The sequence below is a fragment of the Drosophila albomicans genome, chromosome 3, assembly GCF_009650485.2.
Source record: "Drosophila albomicans strain 15112-1751.03 chromosome 3, ASM965048v2, whole genome shotgun sequence".
NCBI lineage: Eukaryota > Metazoa > Arthropoda > Insecta > Diptera > Drosophilidae > Drosophila > Drosophila albomicans.
The window spans coordinates 15,759,926-15,776,704 of record NC_047629.2 but is presented as its reverse complement, the minus strand read 5'-3'; the positions used below and the strand labels follow the sequence as shown (position 1 = coordinate 15,776,704).

Sequence of the window (16,779 nt, the reverse complement as noted above, 5' to 3'; positions counted from 1 at the left end):
TTGAAGGGCAATTTCAATGCTAAATAGCCACAGAATTTGTGGTTCTAAGATCAAATTTGTTTGTTGACATCATTGTTTCTGTTTCGGTGTTGACCAAATTGTGTCTGAGTTTGCCTCTCTCGTTCTTTCATCTTTGGCAGCCCGCAGTTTCCGTTCTTTGGCATGCATACGAGTATCTAAAATACACACATTATAGATGAATCTTTCTATCTGTATCTGTATCTGTATCTGTCTCCACATGTGTGCTCTGCTTTTCCGCGTGGGCGCCATACGCTAATTTTTGATTCTTTGTGTGCTGAGTTTTTCTTTGAAATTGACTTTATGTATATGACTAGACAACGGGCTACTCTCTGAGGCATTTGTATATTTTTTTGGCTATTGCATTGGCGACAACAAGAACTGTGGGTTAATCGTACAACTGACGGCGAAGCGTCGCAACAAGATGCGGCCAAACAAAATCAGATTATGATGAGTCGGTGCCGAGTATTTGCCGTGCGACCATTGCCGATGCCTCAAGGTGTGCCGTAACCGAAAAAAACGTATTGAAAAGCAAACATTGTTTTGGTGCGAAACGATTAACGTAAACTAATTAAAAGTGTCATCAGTGTGCGTGAGTGTCTCTTTTTTATTTTGGTGTTTTGCGTATCATGTTCTATAGTGTAATCTAAGCGAAAAATGTACTGCACAACGCGACTGCTAAGATACGTTCTATGTGTCATCAATTTGATCTACGCTGTAAGTTTTTGACGATTCTCCCAAAAATACACGATTACGTCGCTTGTTGTTTTATGTCTGTGTGTGTATGTGTGTGTGTGTGTGACATTGACGTAAGAATTTCAAAACAAAATTTGAAATCCATTTCCAAATCTTATAGCTTAATGGCTGTCTGCTCATCTGGTATGGCACCTGGCTGCTGGACACCATTGTGGAGCAGCCAAATCCCATCGATGAGGGCGAGAGAATGGCAGCCATACTCTGTATTCTGCTTGGCTCCGTCATCATTTTGGCCAGCATTTTTGGCACTGTTGCTTTGGCCAAGGAGTGCAAGAAAATGCTCATAAGTGTGAGTTCAAATGCAAATTCGAAATTCGCATACAAAACTAACTCTAATTTAACTGCAGTATGCAGTTCTTTTGTTGCTGCTATTGGTCATACAATTCATCATGTTCAGCATCAGCTTTTCAGCCAGCAGAGATGCATTGCCAGAGAGTCTGCGTCAGGGCTTCGACGAGCTTTGGGATACACTCTCAATGCGAAGCAACAGCACATTAAACATCTACGAGGAGTGGGTGAGTTCATTGAAAGGGTTTCATTTCTATTAGCAATCAATCAACAATTGTATTTGTATAGCTTCATTGCTGCGGTCGAAATAGCGCCGAGGATTACATCATGCTGGACAGAGAATATCCTCCGAGTTGTTGCTTGCAACAGGATTGCACAAATCCGCAAAATCTCTTTATGGATGGCTGTGAAAACAAATTCAAGCATTATGTGAGCACAAAGACAGCCAATTTCCATACGCTCAGCTGGATGTTAATAATCATTGAGGTAAGCAAAAATACTTAAAAACGAATTAACTAATTTGAGTTTTAATTATCAATTGTTCTTTGCAGTTTGTTGGCTCTGTAGCTACCTGTTATTTGGTGGATAGCATACGAAATCATCGCGATCGCGTGCGATTTTATAATTAATGGAAATTAATATTTAATTGTTGACACTGTATCCTGTATTATTATTATATTCTTACTTCTACATTTAGTTAGTTTTTTTGTGATTGTACATTTTTAAATAGTTAACGAAATATTTTACTATTTTACTACATTGCATTCATTGATAAAAATATCAATGCCAGCGCACGGCATTCAATAAAAAGAAAAAAATCACGTTGCGGCGTTGTAAAATGACTCCTACGCAACATTGCAATAACAACAAACTATAAAATAAACCTGTTGGTATTGACTAATTTGCTGTAGACTGCAAGATAAATATAATAAATTCAGCGAGAAATATCTGAAAACGAGTAGGATTGAGACTTTTTTTTGGGATGGAAACAATAACAAGCCGAAACGAGAATGCCAACAGATAAAATAGAAAAACAAAAAACACACACTCTTGTATACGCTTTTGCTCAGTGAGATACTGAGATGGGGGAGCGCCTTCGCCTTTTTCCCAATAAGAGGCAGCGATGTGGGCGGTTCAACGCTCTCGATTTTCTCGATGTTATACATACATAGATCGTTAGATGAGATGAAAAACACAGTGAGTGTGTCTGTGTGAGGCTAGAATCTTGTTGTAGTGCTACAAAGCAACGCGCGTTTTTCTGAAAACACACACAAAAATACTGGCTGGCAGTTTCAGTTGATTCACGCCACTGAAAGACAGCGGTCAGCAAACAAGTCAGCAAGCAGCAGCAGCAGAGAGACAGAGATACAAAAGTATCTGACGGATACGGCGTAGTCGCAGTCCAAAACTGGCTATTGCCATATACGTAACACCTATTTAATGCATTCAGCTCATTTTCGCTGATTTAAATAGCAAAACCACAAAACACACGCCAAGCAGTTAGTCTGTTTGCTCGTCGAATCGGAGAGACAGCTGCTGTGTTGTGTCTCTTACATTATTGTCGCAGTTTCGTTTGTTGCATTGCCACAGCAACATTAACAGCAGACAAGCAAAATAGGAGAGAAGAACGCAAGATGGGTCTGTCGGACACTACAGTGAAGCATCTGCTGCTTTTACTCAACTTTGTGTATGCGGTGAGTCAAAGAAGCTGCACTGAGAGAAACAGCAAGTACTTTCGTAGTTGAATTAAGAATTTGCGGTGTTCAAACTAAAAATATAGTTAGGAAGTTTCTTGAAATGCGGAGAATTTTAAGTGCGCTTTAGAATTATCTTAAGCACGATATGTTCTCTAATTAATATCTTTTAGAACTAAATTATGCATTCAACAAAATTTTCTGAATTCGGTAATTCTTCATATTTAAGTTTTTTATTTATCGTTTGCGTAAACATTTTTACATATTTATATGTAGTTACGTACTTTTGTTTTTAATACTTTTTAGATACATTTTGTCAAGTTTTCGGTTACCAAATAAAGTTTGAACCTATCCATAATTTTAAATGAGTAATTCTGATTTAAGTTTTTCATTTCGAAATTAATAACGAGAGTTAATACTTTTAAGATCGATTCATTTAATATAATTTAAGAGTAAACAAATACCCAAATAATTATATTTCGTTGAACCAATTTCACAGCTTTTTCCTTAGTGTATTGCTATTTCTATAATCTACTATAATACGCACACCTGTGTGCTTTGATTTGCTATTTTCTTTTTGCAGGTGCTTGGATTGGCTCTTGTTGCTTTTGGCATATATTTTCTGTGAGTGAATGTGGATAATCCTCCATAATACCTAATAACTAACTAAGCCGTTTAACTTTTAAGCGCATATGTGACGTATTCAGTCAGCATCGGAGAGAATGTGGCTGGCGGTCTGATAATCGGCTTGGGTGTCGTCATAGTGATCATTGCGGTCTTTGGCTGTTTGGCCGCCATACACGAGGCGCCAAGGCGACTGTTGATTGTGAGTGAATATACTAAATAATGATATTACCCGAAAGTAAACAAATTTATTTACTTTTTCTGCAGTATGTGGTGGCAATTGTGGTGCTCATACTCGTACAGCTGATGTTCCTCAGCATGATATCGCATGGCACCAAGGATGGGCTCTCTGGCAGCATCAACGAAGGCTTTGAGAAGTTGTGGGATGCTGAGCGCAATGAAACTGGCGCCTTGCAATACTATGAGACCTGGCTGCACTGCTGTGGCGTCAACAATGCCGAGGACTATGCGGTCATACATCACGCTGTGCCCAAGAGTTGTTGCATTGACCTCAAGTGCGTCGACAGTTCCAGCATCTACAAAGTTGGTTGCAAGTCGCAGTTCGTGGAGTACTTGGATGACAGGCTTTTGGTTTTCAAGATTGTCTGTTGGCTGTTGGTTCTGAGCGAGGTAAGTGGGGGTATATTTTGATACCCGTTACCCATGGGATAGAAGGATAATATAACTTTATAACAGAAGAAGGAGGCATCTTCGATCCCTTAAAGTATATATATATTCTTGATAAGCATTACCAGTAGAGACGGTTTAGTCATGTCCGTCTGTCTGTCTCTCCGTCCTTATGAAGATCTAGATCTCAGAGTCTATAAGGACTATAAGGACATAGCACTTGCTATGTTTGCACGCATATCAAATTTGATTCAAATTTTTGCCACGCCACCGTATATAAAAATTTTTGATCAGATATAAATAGTAGAAGTTATTTCCGAAATACATTTGTATGGAAATAAAATCTGACAATCTGGAATGTTTAGTATTCTATTGTATATTTTGAATGTGGTATATTAATTTGTGGTATATTAATTTTGTATTTTTTAACAATAATACCGCCCTATTTGTTCGTATGCAAAATTGGTAGCGGGTATCTCATAGTCGAGCGCACTCGACTGTAGCTTCCTTACTTGTTTGCAATTGCGGCTAATCTCTATATGATTTCACAGGCTGTTGGCGCCTTCTTTGGCTGGCTGCTCTTAACTGGACTGAAGAACCAAGATCGGCGCAATAATGCCGGCTGGATGTAAATTAATTTAACACTAGAATTTAAGTATTATTTATATTAAAATACACTAATATTTAATTGTTTTATAATTAAACCATATAGTACATTGAAACATTGTTATTAATATAAAAATATTAAATACGTCAATAGCTGGCTCAATAATATATGTCGATGTTAAAATATTTACACACTCTAAAGTTAGACCTTCAAAACCTCAAAGTATATTTTTGCCCGAACACGCGATATATTTTTCCACGACCATTCAACGTTCAGCGCATAAAGCCCCTTGCCAAAAGGAAGTCCGCGAATTTTTCGAGATATATCCGTATTCATGAGATTATCAATAAATATGTACTTCTCATCCTGAAAGTTGAAACATTAATTTGCAATCTAATGTGTGAAACTATTTCATACCTTATAAGGACAACTGTGATTAATGTTTGTGTGGCCTTCGAGAAGAGAAAAAACGAGCTTGGCAATGGCGTTGTAATTTGATTTCCAAAAACGACACATGTCGATATCAATGCCATAGAGAAATGGTTTCCAACCATTGCTTCGTATCATTAATTGCAAGTGAAACTGCTAAAGTTTAAAAAAAAGTTTGAACCTAAATTATATGAATACTTACGCCAATATCCTTTATGATCGGCTTTCTGAGAGCGTAACGTAAGCTCATATAGTTTTTCAGTTCATTTACATGGCCTATGTAACAATACTCGATGGTACTTATAGTTGTATCCATAGTTTCGCAGGTAATATTGGTAAAATTTATTAATTTAAGCTGAGCATGGAGATAATAACAATAAATACTTTATTAAAATATTTGTGTAAAGCGAAGAAAAATAAAAGTACAGGTAATTTTGGTTTTTTCTACTAAAACAGATTAACTTGGCGATAAAAAATATATAATACGAGTTGTAATTATTGGTTACTGAAGCTAGTGAAGTAAGTAATTGCGAATAAATTTATCACTTAATTGCCAATAACAGAATATAGAGTGTTACATGTTCATAATAAGGAATAAGAAATAAGGAAGGAATATGGAATAATAATAAGAAATATAAGAACAAATTTGTGCGGCAAAAATATAAAATTTCTAAATTATATATGTATGTACTTACATTTGCATAGTTTATATTTAACAAGCAAATAATTTGTAGCAGACAAGTTAATTGCATCTTGTTACCTTGTTCCACACAGAACGAATAAATTGTAAATTGTCATGTTTAATAATTGGAGTATGTATCTTCGAAAGTTGCTTGCTCATAAATTTATTTTTAATTGTTCAATTTGTGGCACACTTTTTCCACCAAGTGGGTAACACCCTGTATTTCGAAGTCGAAGCGCCTGCGCCGGCGTTAACTTTTCCAACTGAGAAGCCGAAATTGAAACCAGGTCTGCGGCTGTCAGTCGACTGCCAGCACTCGGGCCATAAGTGACGACGCTGCCGCTTCCGTACTTGGCTTAGTTGGTGCCGCATAAACAATGCCACTCCCCCAAGCATAAATACGTGGGTCAGTGTCAGTGCCGTTTTATATACAATACCAGTTGCAATTGTTGGTTAAAAATAAACCAGCTCCCATCAACGAATACAACGGAGTCTAAAAATAAACTAGAAGCTAGTGAAAATTGACAGTAAGTGTGAATAAATAGATCAATTTATGGTCAATAACTGAATGTCGAGTGTTACATGTATAATTTTATTTCGTTTCATAGATTGCATCATGGAGAAAACATTCGCCATAACACCTTGGAAATATGCACTACTTACCACATGCATTCTAATCTCTGTAAGTTAAATTCATGTCAATGACCAAGTCAGGCCTCCTGGGAACTTTTGCTGACCTGAGACGCCAAGCCGAAGCAGACAGTTTGTAGCCAAAATTTACGAGTATTTCCGCACTCATGTAAGCGCAAAAAAATCGATAATACGTGAATGTGGAATTTAAATGGTGTTTATCAGAGCATCACACAATTTGCAATGCGCTCAGCAGCTGCCAACAATTGGTAATCAATTAGTATTTAAATATCATTGTTTACTTTCGCCTTCAGTTGGCCTACATGTGGTATACTTAACATGCGCAAATGTTTGCATATTTCTTCATTTTATATGCCTACAGCGAAGAACAACAACGCGAATGGCCAGCTTTGGCTAAGCTGCCTGTTCGATTTTTGTTTTTTGTTTACGTTAGCCATTGCGTTCTGCCAATATGATGAATCGCTTGGGGTCTAGGACGCGTGACTAAGAGATGAGTTTGTCTGTTTACATTTTTATTAGTGCGCGACTCGTGAATGCTCTACTTCAATTAATAAATAATATTTTGTTTTTGTTCTTTCAGGCACTTAACGTATTATTCTTTTCCTGTGGCGTCGTCACCTGGGGCGCCTCCTTGTGCGTCTATGGCGGCTATGCAGTTGCCCTGCTTGGCGCATCTATTTTCGCAGCCGCCTTTTTGGGCGTCTATGTTTCGCTCAAGGAGTCCTACAAGTATTCCATATATGTAAGAGCACAATTGAGTAATAAATTCACCAGCTAATCCAACGAAACCTTACAGTTCCTAATCAGCACTGTCTTGGTTATGACTTTGTTGACTGCATACTTCTTTACCTTCTCGTCGCTGAAGGGCACTTTGTTGCGACAGTTCGACGATCGTGTCAAGCGTTTGTTCGAGGAGAAATCCGTCAACGATGATACTATGCAGCCCATACACAGTTTGTTCCGTTGCTGTGGCTTGGATGGACCACAGGATTATCTGGGCAAGGAGGAGGGCGCTCTGCCAGCCAGCTGCTGCTATTCAGCTGATTGCACCAAACCCTCAAACATTAATGATGAGGGCTGCGCCACAAAGGCCCCTCGATTCCTACTTCTGCAAGCAGATATTAATTACTACGCTTCCATTGCTATATTCATACTGCAGGTTAGTAAAGAGAAATACATAAAGAAGAGAGACTCTTTAATATAATTTACTTATTTCAGGTACTCAGCTTGTTTGCCGCCTTTTTCATGGGCAAGGCACGCAAGTTGATCAAGACAAAGGATGACGAGACTCCCATTAATGAGAACTAACAAGCGAAAGCAATAGATGCTTAGTCCAATTAGTTGTTAATTATAGTAGGAAAATGCGAAAACGAAATAACGTCGAACCGTGGCAAATAGTCAAATTATGAATTTTATGATCACTCAATAAAATTAATGAGAAATACCTTACGTTATTGATTGTTTGAATTCGCCAAATAATCCCCCCAAAAATAATACGCCTTCCAGCACTGGCTGGAGCCGAAGAGTCGAGCACGAACGCACCTTCCATTGTTTCTCATCATTTTGACTTTGATCATTCGTAGAATCGACGCTGATCTGATCGGTTCTGTTATATACGCCAATTAACTTATAACTCAGCGTCTCAACATGGGTTGTACTTCCGGTTGCTTTAAGTGTTTTCTCAACATTCTCAACACACTCTTTGCGGTAAGTTTGTGAACTTGAAGGAAAGCTGCATATTCGTATTGAACAAATATTTGTGTATGTGCTTTTGAAATGCACATTATTCATCGTTCATAACATATTCGATTCGTTCGTGTTGTTTGTGCATTATTTGCTTTGAAGTATATAAGTGAATTCAACGAGTATACATATAGATTTAACAAATGTATACGAATGTGCTGGAATGAAGGAGTCACAAATATACAAATAGCCGGTTTTATGATGAAGTGTTTAGCGATAAATCTGATACCAGTATGCTTATGTTTTATATATTCTTTTCATTCAATGATTTCAATGATTAAAAAGATAATGAAGAGAATCGTTAAAGTTTATATTGAGAAGTAAGAAGCTGACCACAAAATGAATCGTTTCATTAAAAGTAAATGCTTATCTGCAAAATACGCTGTACAATTTTCGTCTTTTAAAATGTATATATTGAAAATTAACACTAACGTAACGTAACGCAATCGCCTTCGGCCTAAGCTGTAAAATAATAAGTATACGACTTATAGTATAACAAGATTTATAAATTTACCTTGTGCGCAGAAGATCTATTATACTACAATAGAGAAAATATATCGTAATGGTTCTTATAAATCTCAGTTATATTTTAATGCCTCCATTATTTGCCTAATGTTTCTTTTGTAATTAATTCAGACGTCAGGCTTTTATTTTTAATTGATCAACAATTTTGTAGACAACTACAATCTCTATTACGAATATAGAATATTTAATGAATTAAATTTAAATATTGTTTTTCCACATGCACTTTATAACTCTGAGTCATGCGAATGACTTTTGCAAACGAAAAACAGAATGCATATTGATTGTGATAAGTCGCTCTTTGATTGCAGCTCTTTGGCCTGTTGATAATTGGAATAGCCACGTTGAGTCTACAGCAAGCGCCAACGGTTTACATTACCTATCTGTATGTGGTTGGCGGGATTGTGTTTGTTGCATCTATTATCGGCTGCTGTGGGGTCTGTCAGGAGAGTGTGTGTATGACCACAACGGTGAGTGAACTTGATAAATAAAAAAATATGCCAGCAGATTGTTAATCACACGCACAAACAATTTATATTCTCGCATTCGAGCAGTATGGATTCATATTGTTGGCTTTGCTCGTTGTGCAATTGTTGGGCCTCTTTGGTAAGAACTTTGATGAGGATTACATAAAACAGTTTGCGGTCGCCGATGTGGATGCCAAATGGAACTTGGAGGTTATCAAACCAGGTGCCATGGACAAGATACAGCGCACAGTGAGCGATCAATGTCAATATACTTCAAATTGAATAGATACGTAACAGATGTACAACTCATCTCTTTCAGTACGAATGCTGCGGCCGCAATGGACCAGATGATTACGTTATCATTCAACGAACCAATCTTCCATTGAGTTGCTATCCCGAGGGAAACACTAATGTGCCATATTATACAACGGGCTGTGTCACTGCAGCTGCCGATGTATTCCTCAGATATTTCAACTATGTGAATACCAGCAAATGGGGCTCATTCGGAATTACAGTACGTCATTGTTGTTCGAATATTACTCTTATATTGCTGACATCACTAATCACAATTTGATGTAATTTCAGGCTTTGTTGTGCTTCTGCTCATTCTATTTGGCGCGACGCTTTCGCAAGGAACGCCAAACATATTCGTATCACTATTAAAACGAACTGATTCTAATAACCAAATAATAATACTCAATCGAATCGAAATGAATGTTTATATAGACACCGTGTTGTCAACATTTTACAAATACATATGCGTTAATCTTGTAACGATAATTGATAGACTCCAATTATAAAGTATCTGCTGGGCTGGCGTCATTCCAGCTACTCAATCATGACGCAATGCGTGTTCGATAATCGCATCGCATTAGTTTCCCCGACAGCAAGAGAAGTAACAACAAAAATGAGGGAGCGATCGCATCTAGAGAGTCGATTACTCTCTCTCGCGGGGTGCTAACATCTGGTTACATTTTACAGTTGTAGCGCCAGAGTCTATTTAGAATCATTCGCGGCCCCTAGACCTAGATCCCAAGTACACCACTTTGGAGCCCGCTCAGTCAGTCAGTCAGTCAGTCATTCATTGAGTCAGTTGCGTTGCTCTCTCTGGAGCAACAGACCGCCCGGCTGTTTATTTATTTGTGTTTTTTGTTTGTTTGGCTTCCGACATCAGCGAGGCTTTCGTATATGTACATACAAACACACATTGACTTTTGATTTTGGCTTTTTTTCTTTGCTTTTGCTTTTCATGTTTGTTTACTGTCTTTTTGTTTGCTTCGTTGCGCTGGTGTTAGTGTGGTTATGCGGTGCTTCGCTGCTTCACTATGTTTTTCTGTGTGTGTGGAGCGCCAAAGCAAAGGCAAACGCTGCTCGCCGCCGTCGCCGTCGCCGTTGCCGACAGCTTCGGATTTTGGCCTGAGTTTCAGTCATCGGTCTGCGGTCTGTGTGTTTCTGTGTCGGTTTCTGTTTCAGTTTCAGTTCGTTTGTGACCGTGTTCGCTCTAGCTCTAGCTCTCCGAACGAGCAGTTGCCGCCTTCCAATTTGAAAATAGACAAAAAACCTCTCAGGAGATCGAAGTACACGTAATTTTTGTTATTGTTTTCCAAACTGTTGCTGTTGCTCTTGCACGTGTCAAGTGCCAACAACAATTATAATTATTTACATTACATCTCAAACAAAACAATTCGAAGAAGCATATATTTTGTTGAAAAATGGGCTGCGCAACGGGCACCATTAAGTACTCACTGTTTCTCTTCAATGCATTATGGGCGGTAAGTATTCAAATTGAAATATTTTCAAAAATATATTGAGATGAACCATATGGCAGACTCGAAAATTTTGATTAGATATTGCAGTTGTTTTTGGTTTTATTTGAAATATTTTGCATACGTTTGCAAGCAGAACCTCTTTTTAGCGCTCTACCTAGCGGCAGATGATATCATCTTGTATGACTCTACCGTCCGTCCATATGCGTGCTTAGTTCACGACTATTATTGCTAGTCAAAAACACAAATACCTTCACATTCCGTGTGTGTGTGTGTGTACGTGTGTTTTTTGCTGTGCTTGTGTGTCTATTGTCTGGGGCTTTTTGCATTCCTTGAGCCGCGTGGAAAGCTTCTTTTGTTAACAAAGAGCTAACAACACCAACGACAACAACGTCATGCCTTTAGATTTAGTATAATAATTAAAAAAAAAAAAATTATAAACCGGATTAGAAAACATACGCACACAAGACACCAAAGGCAATGTCAACACACCTGGTGTCGAAAGCAGCTAAAGGTTTTTCATGTTTTTCTTTGATGCGTTGACAATCCGCCTAACAAATTAGATGCTCTCATGTTTCATAATTCACAAAAGAAACTCTTCGTTTAATTGGAATGAACAAATCTTGGTAACAAAGTTTCAGACTTCTAGATGACATCAGATATCGCTAGTCATCAAATAATATGGCAATTAGTTTTCTACCATTCTGATCTCGTAATTTCTACCTAACACAATGCATAATAGAGACCGGTATGAAATCATCAACAATCCGGAGGAGTGATTTCTATACGCCCCCAATTGTTGGTGATTCAAAAGTGGACAATTTCACAACAGTCAGATAAGATCTTGACTTATTTAATTCAAGAATTAACAATATTTTGACATTGCAAAGATTTATGAATGTTTAATTTTTTGTTGTTAAACATCCTCCAATTTGTTATGAGCAGACAATTTAATTGCTGGCTAAGATAAAAGAGAATAGAAATGAAGCAATCATGAGGAGTTTGGTTGAATAATGGAATAATGAAATTCTAGATGTGGGTAATTCTTTGATTTTTATATAAAATATATAAATTCCAAAATTTTTGGTGTGAGTTCGAATTTGTTAATTTTTGCAAAGATCTTAAAACAGAAAAGTAATTCCAAAATCATTCTTAGCTCTAATTATTACCCATATATAAGTGATATTTGATTTTTAAATCGTTTCTGAATATTGCAGATACTTGGCATAGTGGTTATAGTATTTGGCGGCCTTGGCGTTGGGGCAATGCCTCAGTATTATGCCATAGGCATCATGGTACTGGGCGGCGTTATACTGCTAATTTCACTATTCGGCTGCTGTGGCGCTATTCGTGAATCTTGCCGCATGTTGTGGACGGTAAGAATTACTTGCTCACTTATCTGATGCGAGTGAAGCACTAACCTTTAATGCAATTAATAGTATGTGACGCTGTTGCTGATCCTGCTTGCGCTGATAATCGCGTTCATCGTCCTCAATCCCCGCGACACGTTTAAGAAGTATGCGATCCAGCTGGTGGAGCAGCAATGGCAACAAGAGCTAACCAAGCCAGGCAGCATGGATTTTATTCAGAAGACCGTAAGTATTGAAGGTGGCAGGCAGACAGTCTGGCGAAAACTTTCAGCTAACTTGATTGTTTCTTCTTTTCGGTTTGTTTTGTTAGAACTCTTGCTGTGGACGCAATGGACCCGATGACTACAAAACCATTGGGCATGTGGATGACATTGTGCCCTCGAGCTGTTGCAAGGGCAACAATTGCATGAATCCATCGTATGTGTATATCGAAGGCTGTCTCAGCCGGGTGGAGAAGGTCTTTGCTGATGAGGCCATAACATGGCAATACTGCGAATGGGGCCTGCTGGGATTCGATGTGAGTTGCGCTGCCAGATGGCCACCCGCAATGTGTGTGTTTGAATAATTTGTGCTAACCATTTCTATATATTTTCAGCTGATAATACTGACTCTAGCCATCATACTAGCCATACATTATTCGAATCGCAGACGCCGCTATAACTATTAATGCTTACTTTTAGTCAGTTCTGTATTTGTACCTCAACTTAAAATGTCACCAATGTACCTATGCCACTTTTGGGCTGAGCACAAAGCCAGTGTTCCCTTGCCAAGCAAAAAACAAAACAAAAAACCAGTGCCTAAAATATAACTAATCTCGAATATACATAAACCATATGCTCAACGTGTTTTTATTTGTTGTTTGCTGTTGAAACAATTTTGACTCAAAATTCGAAAGCTTTCAAAATCAATTAGGCGAACTAATCGTACACGTGGGAGTTGAAGCTCAACTGATACTCAAACACACAATTAAGCTCTAATGACGACATGTTTAATGAGCTTTCTGCGGTCAGGCCGACCAGCCAGCTGCACAGCATCGGCAGGCAATGCGCCCAAGCTCAAAAACCACTCATTACAACAACACAAATGTGGGATATTGCACCACTTTAATGCCCTATGCAAATAGGCAGCGAGATGGAGAAAGAGAATGAGTGAAAGAAAAGGTATCATTATTAAAGTTTATTAGAGAAGCATTATCAATGAGTGAAAGCAGCTTAACTGCTCAGCTTTAATCGCGGAATTAATTTTCATGAAATTAAATTAGTGAGTTACAGTAATTTCCTATAAGACAATATTTATGGTAATTACTATATAATATATAATAAACATTTTCATATTACGATTAATGATAGATCAATCAAAATGTTAATTTTTTTTTGGAAGTATGAACTTATTACCTTAAATTCTAAAGCTTGAATTTTAAGTATTTCAACTGCTCAACTTTACACTCTTAATTTCCATTGAATTTAATTAGTCAGTTATGGTAAGTGGATATAAGACAATAATGTATGGTAATTACAATGCGTATGCGTTGTCATATTATGATTAATGCGACATCATTTCTCTAAATGACATAAGTATTGCTCGCAAAAGTTTAAGGTTTATGCTAAAAAAAATATATATAAATATTCTAAAATTTGAATATTATTAGCTATGTTATTTGACTTAAGACATTTTATTACACTTTTAATTTTCACGTAAAAAATATCTCGGACAAAGGTAAATAAAAAAAAAAATCAAAAATATCATTCGATTTTGATTCAATGATAACCAAAGGGTTAAGACAAGTTGTACGAGTCTGAGTCGTTACGCCGGGCTTTGTGACGTATTGCAATTGGAAGTAAAGTGATAGTGACGTCAATGTGTGGAGCATTAATATGCGCGAGCGCATTAACTCTCTTTAGCATGCGCTTGCTTGCGCTCTCGCGCTCTCTGTGGTTCTTGCTCTCATTCTTATTCGCGTGCTCTGCATTTGTGTCTGTGAGTGGGGTGTCTTCTGAGCATGTGCGTGTGTGTGCGTGCGAGTGCCTCAGTCGCATTCAATGAACAAAATAACAATCTTTTTTGTTTGTTTGGATTCAGTTTGCATGCAAACGCAGAACGTGAAAGTCTCCGGAACGGATTCAACTGAGAAAAAGTATTCAAATCAAATAAGAAGAGGGCAACGTACAGCGAACCTTTGTATTGTTATTAAAAAATAAACAAGTGCTTTTTTTTTATTGGAAGTCAAAAGGTTAAACAAGTTTTGTGATGTGATATTTGTGACATGTACAGGGCTAATTTCGAACAAAACGAACTTAAATAAGATTCAATTTCGAGTAATTAAAAGTCATCAGAGTGCACACTTCCGCATCTTGTATTAAAGAAATGTTTTCGCTATAAAAATACAATTTTCGATAGTGCACTTTCAGTATTAGCTAATTATTTTTTAATTTTCAGATATTCAAAATAAATTTTGAAAATGGGTTGCGCCACAACTGCCGTTAAAATTATCTCGATTGCGTTGAATGTCATTTTGGCGGTAAGTTTCATATATGGATAAACAGGAAATTTTATATTTGCATGTGTGCAAATCGAAAAAAAGGCAATTGAAATAATTTCATTGTTGTTGCATTTAATTAAAAACAACAAAAACAAAAAAGAAATAAATAAACTGCAGGCAATGATGTCATGTACCGTCACATAACGCGAAAGCCAATTTCAAATGGCTTACAAAAATAATTTTTTGAAACAAGTATAGTGGCAATCAAGAGGATTCTAACATATTATATATCCATAGAAGAGTTCTGCAAGACATAAGAAATATTCTCAAAAATTCTCATGCACATGGCCCCAATGATGTTGGACTAATTGTAGTTGTAGCTGACTGCGCTCCCCACTTATATCTGGCCATGTTGTATTTTTAATATTTTGTCATTTGTCAGTTTCACACACTATGGCCACGTCGACGACAGGTCTTGCCCCAGAAGCCACTTGCAACTAGCCACCACTTCCCAACCCCCTGTTTGATGACAGTCTGGTAACCATGACAAACATGTTTACACTTTAAGCATTTGTTTTGTTTTGACTGTCCTGGGAATCTAGTAACGGACTTGCCTGAAAATTGAAGGAATTGTGTGTGCCACTTTTTAACTGCTACGCTACGCCAGATGATGTCATACTCTCTTACTACTTACTTGCAATTTGACCTATATAAGAAAAGAGGTCCCCAAATCAGTTAGTCGGGGTGTTTTCGCAACAACAACAGTTCACCCGCCACTCAATCCAACTGTATAAGAAGCTATAAAAGTGAGCAAGCAATTGACAGAATGTGCCGAAAAAATCACTTATATTATTATAGGTTGGGCTTATGCTATAAATTGGATAATTCGAAACACTTATTTAAAACGAATATTCATTTAATTCTCAATTGTACACATGACGATGCTTTGTTATCGTTTATTGTTTATGCTTAATTGTCATGCGAATGAGTCGCGAATTGTGAATTTCCACATATGAATTTCCGTTATACATTCCAGTTGTTGGCACTCGGCTCCATCGGGTGGATAGCCTTTAACTCAGATACGGGCACCGATGAGACAATTATCGCCAGCTATGTGGCCAGTGTCCTGATTGTGCTGCTCGCATTCACTGGCATCTACGCTGCGATACGTGAGTCAGTCTGCTTAACCGCAACGGTAGGTCATTGCCTTGGTGGTGTGTATATACATAATAATATCGGATTTCATTCGACCTTTGGTAGGTGGCTGTGCTGCTGCTTGTGCTCGCCATACTGCAAATCTTGACAACATGCCTCTTCTTACATCCGATGAAGGTGGAGAGCGCACAGAAGCAAATCGATGTCGCCTGGCAGACTCACAATATGGATGGCATTCAGCAGATTTATGAATGTTGCGGCAAATCCAGTGCTCAGGATTATGTGCATCTCAATCAAGCGATCCCACCCAGCTGCTATGCCGATCTACAGCAAACAGCCAACACTATGTTCATCAAAGGTTGCGTGAATGAGATGCAAAATCATTACGACAATGGAAAGTTTGCCATAATAGTTGCATCTTGGGTGTTGGCTGCCTTCGAGGTGAGTCGATCGATTGGCGTTAATGTTTAATTCAATTTGAAATTCGATGATAACAATCTGGGAATATTCACAGCTGGGTTGCTTTGCCGTTGCCGTATTTCTTGGCATCAGTTTCCGCAACAAACAGAGGCGCATGCAATTTTAATGAGCAGCTAATGATATAGCTACGCCTCAAGTACAAAACCGTGTCCGGGAAGGACGACAAGGAAATGTATTGGATTTGTGCTCGATGAAAAGCATAAGTAACATTTACATCACGTAACCAAAAATTATGAAACTTAATACTATTATAATGAACATTTTAATTCGTATGCTGAAATCCTAAGCTAGTTAATTTATGTACGAGTAGCCCTTAACTACATATATTTATAAAGCCAATAAATTGATATTTATGTGTGTTTCAAATACGATTGCGTTTACATAGTGCGCATACCACATGTGGTACGCGGTCGCCCTTAGG

General features: G+C 37.8%; 7 protein-coding genes across 9 annotated transcripts; 6 read left to right on the top strand and 1 right to left on the bottom strand.

Moving 5' to 3' along the window:
* Positions 1–394: 394 nt before the first annotated feature.
* Positions 395–2,021, top strand: LOC117569324 (protein late bloomer). Its single transcript, XM_034250450.2, has 5 exons — positions 395–735; positions 875–1,063; positions 1,122–1,289; positions 1,351–1,548; positions 1,614–2,021. Exons 1-5 carry the CDS (start codon positions 676–678, stop codon positions 1,689–1,691), a joined length of 693 nt encoding a protein of 230 aa, XP_034106341.1. The 5' UTR covers positions 395–675; the 3' UTR covers positions 1,692–2,021.
* Positions 2,022–2,354: 333 nt separating this feature from the next.
* LOC117569444 (tetraspanin-9) lies at positions 2,355–4,738 on the top strand. The gene is made up of 5 exons (XM_034250607.2): positions 2,355–2,756; positions 3,340–3,380; positions 3,444–3,582; positions 3,648–4,010; positions 4,559–4,738. The coding sequence occupies exons 1-5, from the start codon at positions 2,697–2,699 to the stop codon at positions 4,637–4,639; spliced, it is 684 nt and encodes a 227-aa protein (XP_034106498.1). The 5' UTR covers positions 2,355–2,696; the 3' UTR covers positions 4,640–4,738.
* LOC117566660 (uncharacterized) lies at positions 4,666–5,889 on the bottom strand. Of its 2 annotated transcripts, none has more exons than XR_007954752.1 (4): positions 5,739–5,889; positions 5,246–5,398; positions 5,032–5,170; positions 4,666–4,980 (listed from the first exon to the last, which is right to left on the bottom strand). XR_007954752.1 is itself a non-coding variant. In XM_034246204.2 (4 exons), the coding sequence occupies exons 1-4, from the start codon at positions 5,793–5,795 to the stop codon at positions 4,816–4,818; spliced, it is 540 nt and encodes a 179-aa protein (XP_034102095.2). In that variant the 5' UTR covers positions 5,796–5,889; the 3' UTR covers positions 4,666–4,815. The 2 variants fall into 2 exon arrangements, 1 of the variants encoding a protein (XP_034102095.2); XM_034246204.2 differs by having other exon boundaries at positions 5,032–5,196.
* A 138-nt stretch (positions 5,890–6,027) lies between these two features.
* LOC117569446 (23 kDa integral membrane protein) lies at positions 6,028–7,825 on the top strand. Its single transcript, XM_034250609.2, has 5 exons — positions 6,028–6,252; positions 6,334–6,407; positions 6,957–7,118; positions 7,173–7,535; positions 7,595–7,825. Exons 2-5 carry the CDS (start codon positions 6,342–6,344, stop codon positions 7,682–7,684), a joined length of 681 nt encoding a protein of 226 aa, XP_034106500.1. The 5' UTR covers positions 6,028–6,252; positions 6,334–6,341; the 3' UTR covers positions 7,685–7,825.
* Positions 7,826–7,945: 120 nt separating this feature from the next.
* On the top strand, positions 7,946–9,888 carry LOC117569447 (23 kDa integral membrane protein). Its single transcript, XM_034250610.2, has 5 exons — positions 7,946–8,083; positions 8,953–9,111; positions 9,196–9,357; positions 9,428–9,622; positions 9,694–9,888. Exons 1-5 carry the CDS (start codon positions 8,024–8,026, stop codon positions 9,769–9,771), a joined length of 654 nt encoding a protein of 217 aa, XP_034106501.1. The 5' UTR covers positions 7,946–8,023; the 3' UTR covers positions 9,772–9,888.
* An 88-nt stretch (positions 9,889–9,976) lies between these two features.
* LOC117569448 (23 kDa integral membrane protein) lies at positions 9,977–13,078 on the top strand. The gene is made up of 5 exons (XM_034250611.2): positions 9,977–10,880; positions 12,092–12,250; positions 12,314–12,469; positions 12,555–12,761; positions 12,840–13,078. The coding sequence occupies exons 1-5, from the start codon at positions 10,821–10,823 to the stop codon at positions 12,909–12,911; spliced, it is 654 nt and encodes a 217-aa protein (XP_034106502.1). The 5' UTR covers positions 9,977–10,820; the 3' UTR covers positions 12,912–13,078.
* Positions 13,079–14,303: 1,225 nt separating this feature from the next.
* On the top strand, positions 14,304–16,728 carry LOC117570973 (protein late bloomer). 2 transcript variants are annotated; one of them, XM_034252917.2, is made up of 5 exons: positions 14,304–14,378; positions 14,681–14,762; positions 15,760–15,918; positions 15,984–16,319; positions 16,393–16,728. In XM_034252917.2, exons 2-5 carry the CDS (start codon positions 14,703–14,705, stop codon positions 16,462–16,464), a joined length of 627 nt encoding a protein of 208 aa, XP_034108808.1. In that variant the 5' UTR covers positions 14,304–14,378; positions 14,681–14,702; the 3' UTR covers positions 16,465–16,728. The 2 variants fall into 2 exon arrangements, with proteins under 2 accessions (XP_034108808.1, XP_034108807.1); XM_034252916.2 differs by having other exon boundaries at positions 14,319–14,474.
* The last annotated feature ends 51 nt before the right edge of the window (positions 16,729–16,779 follow it).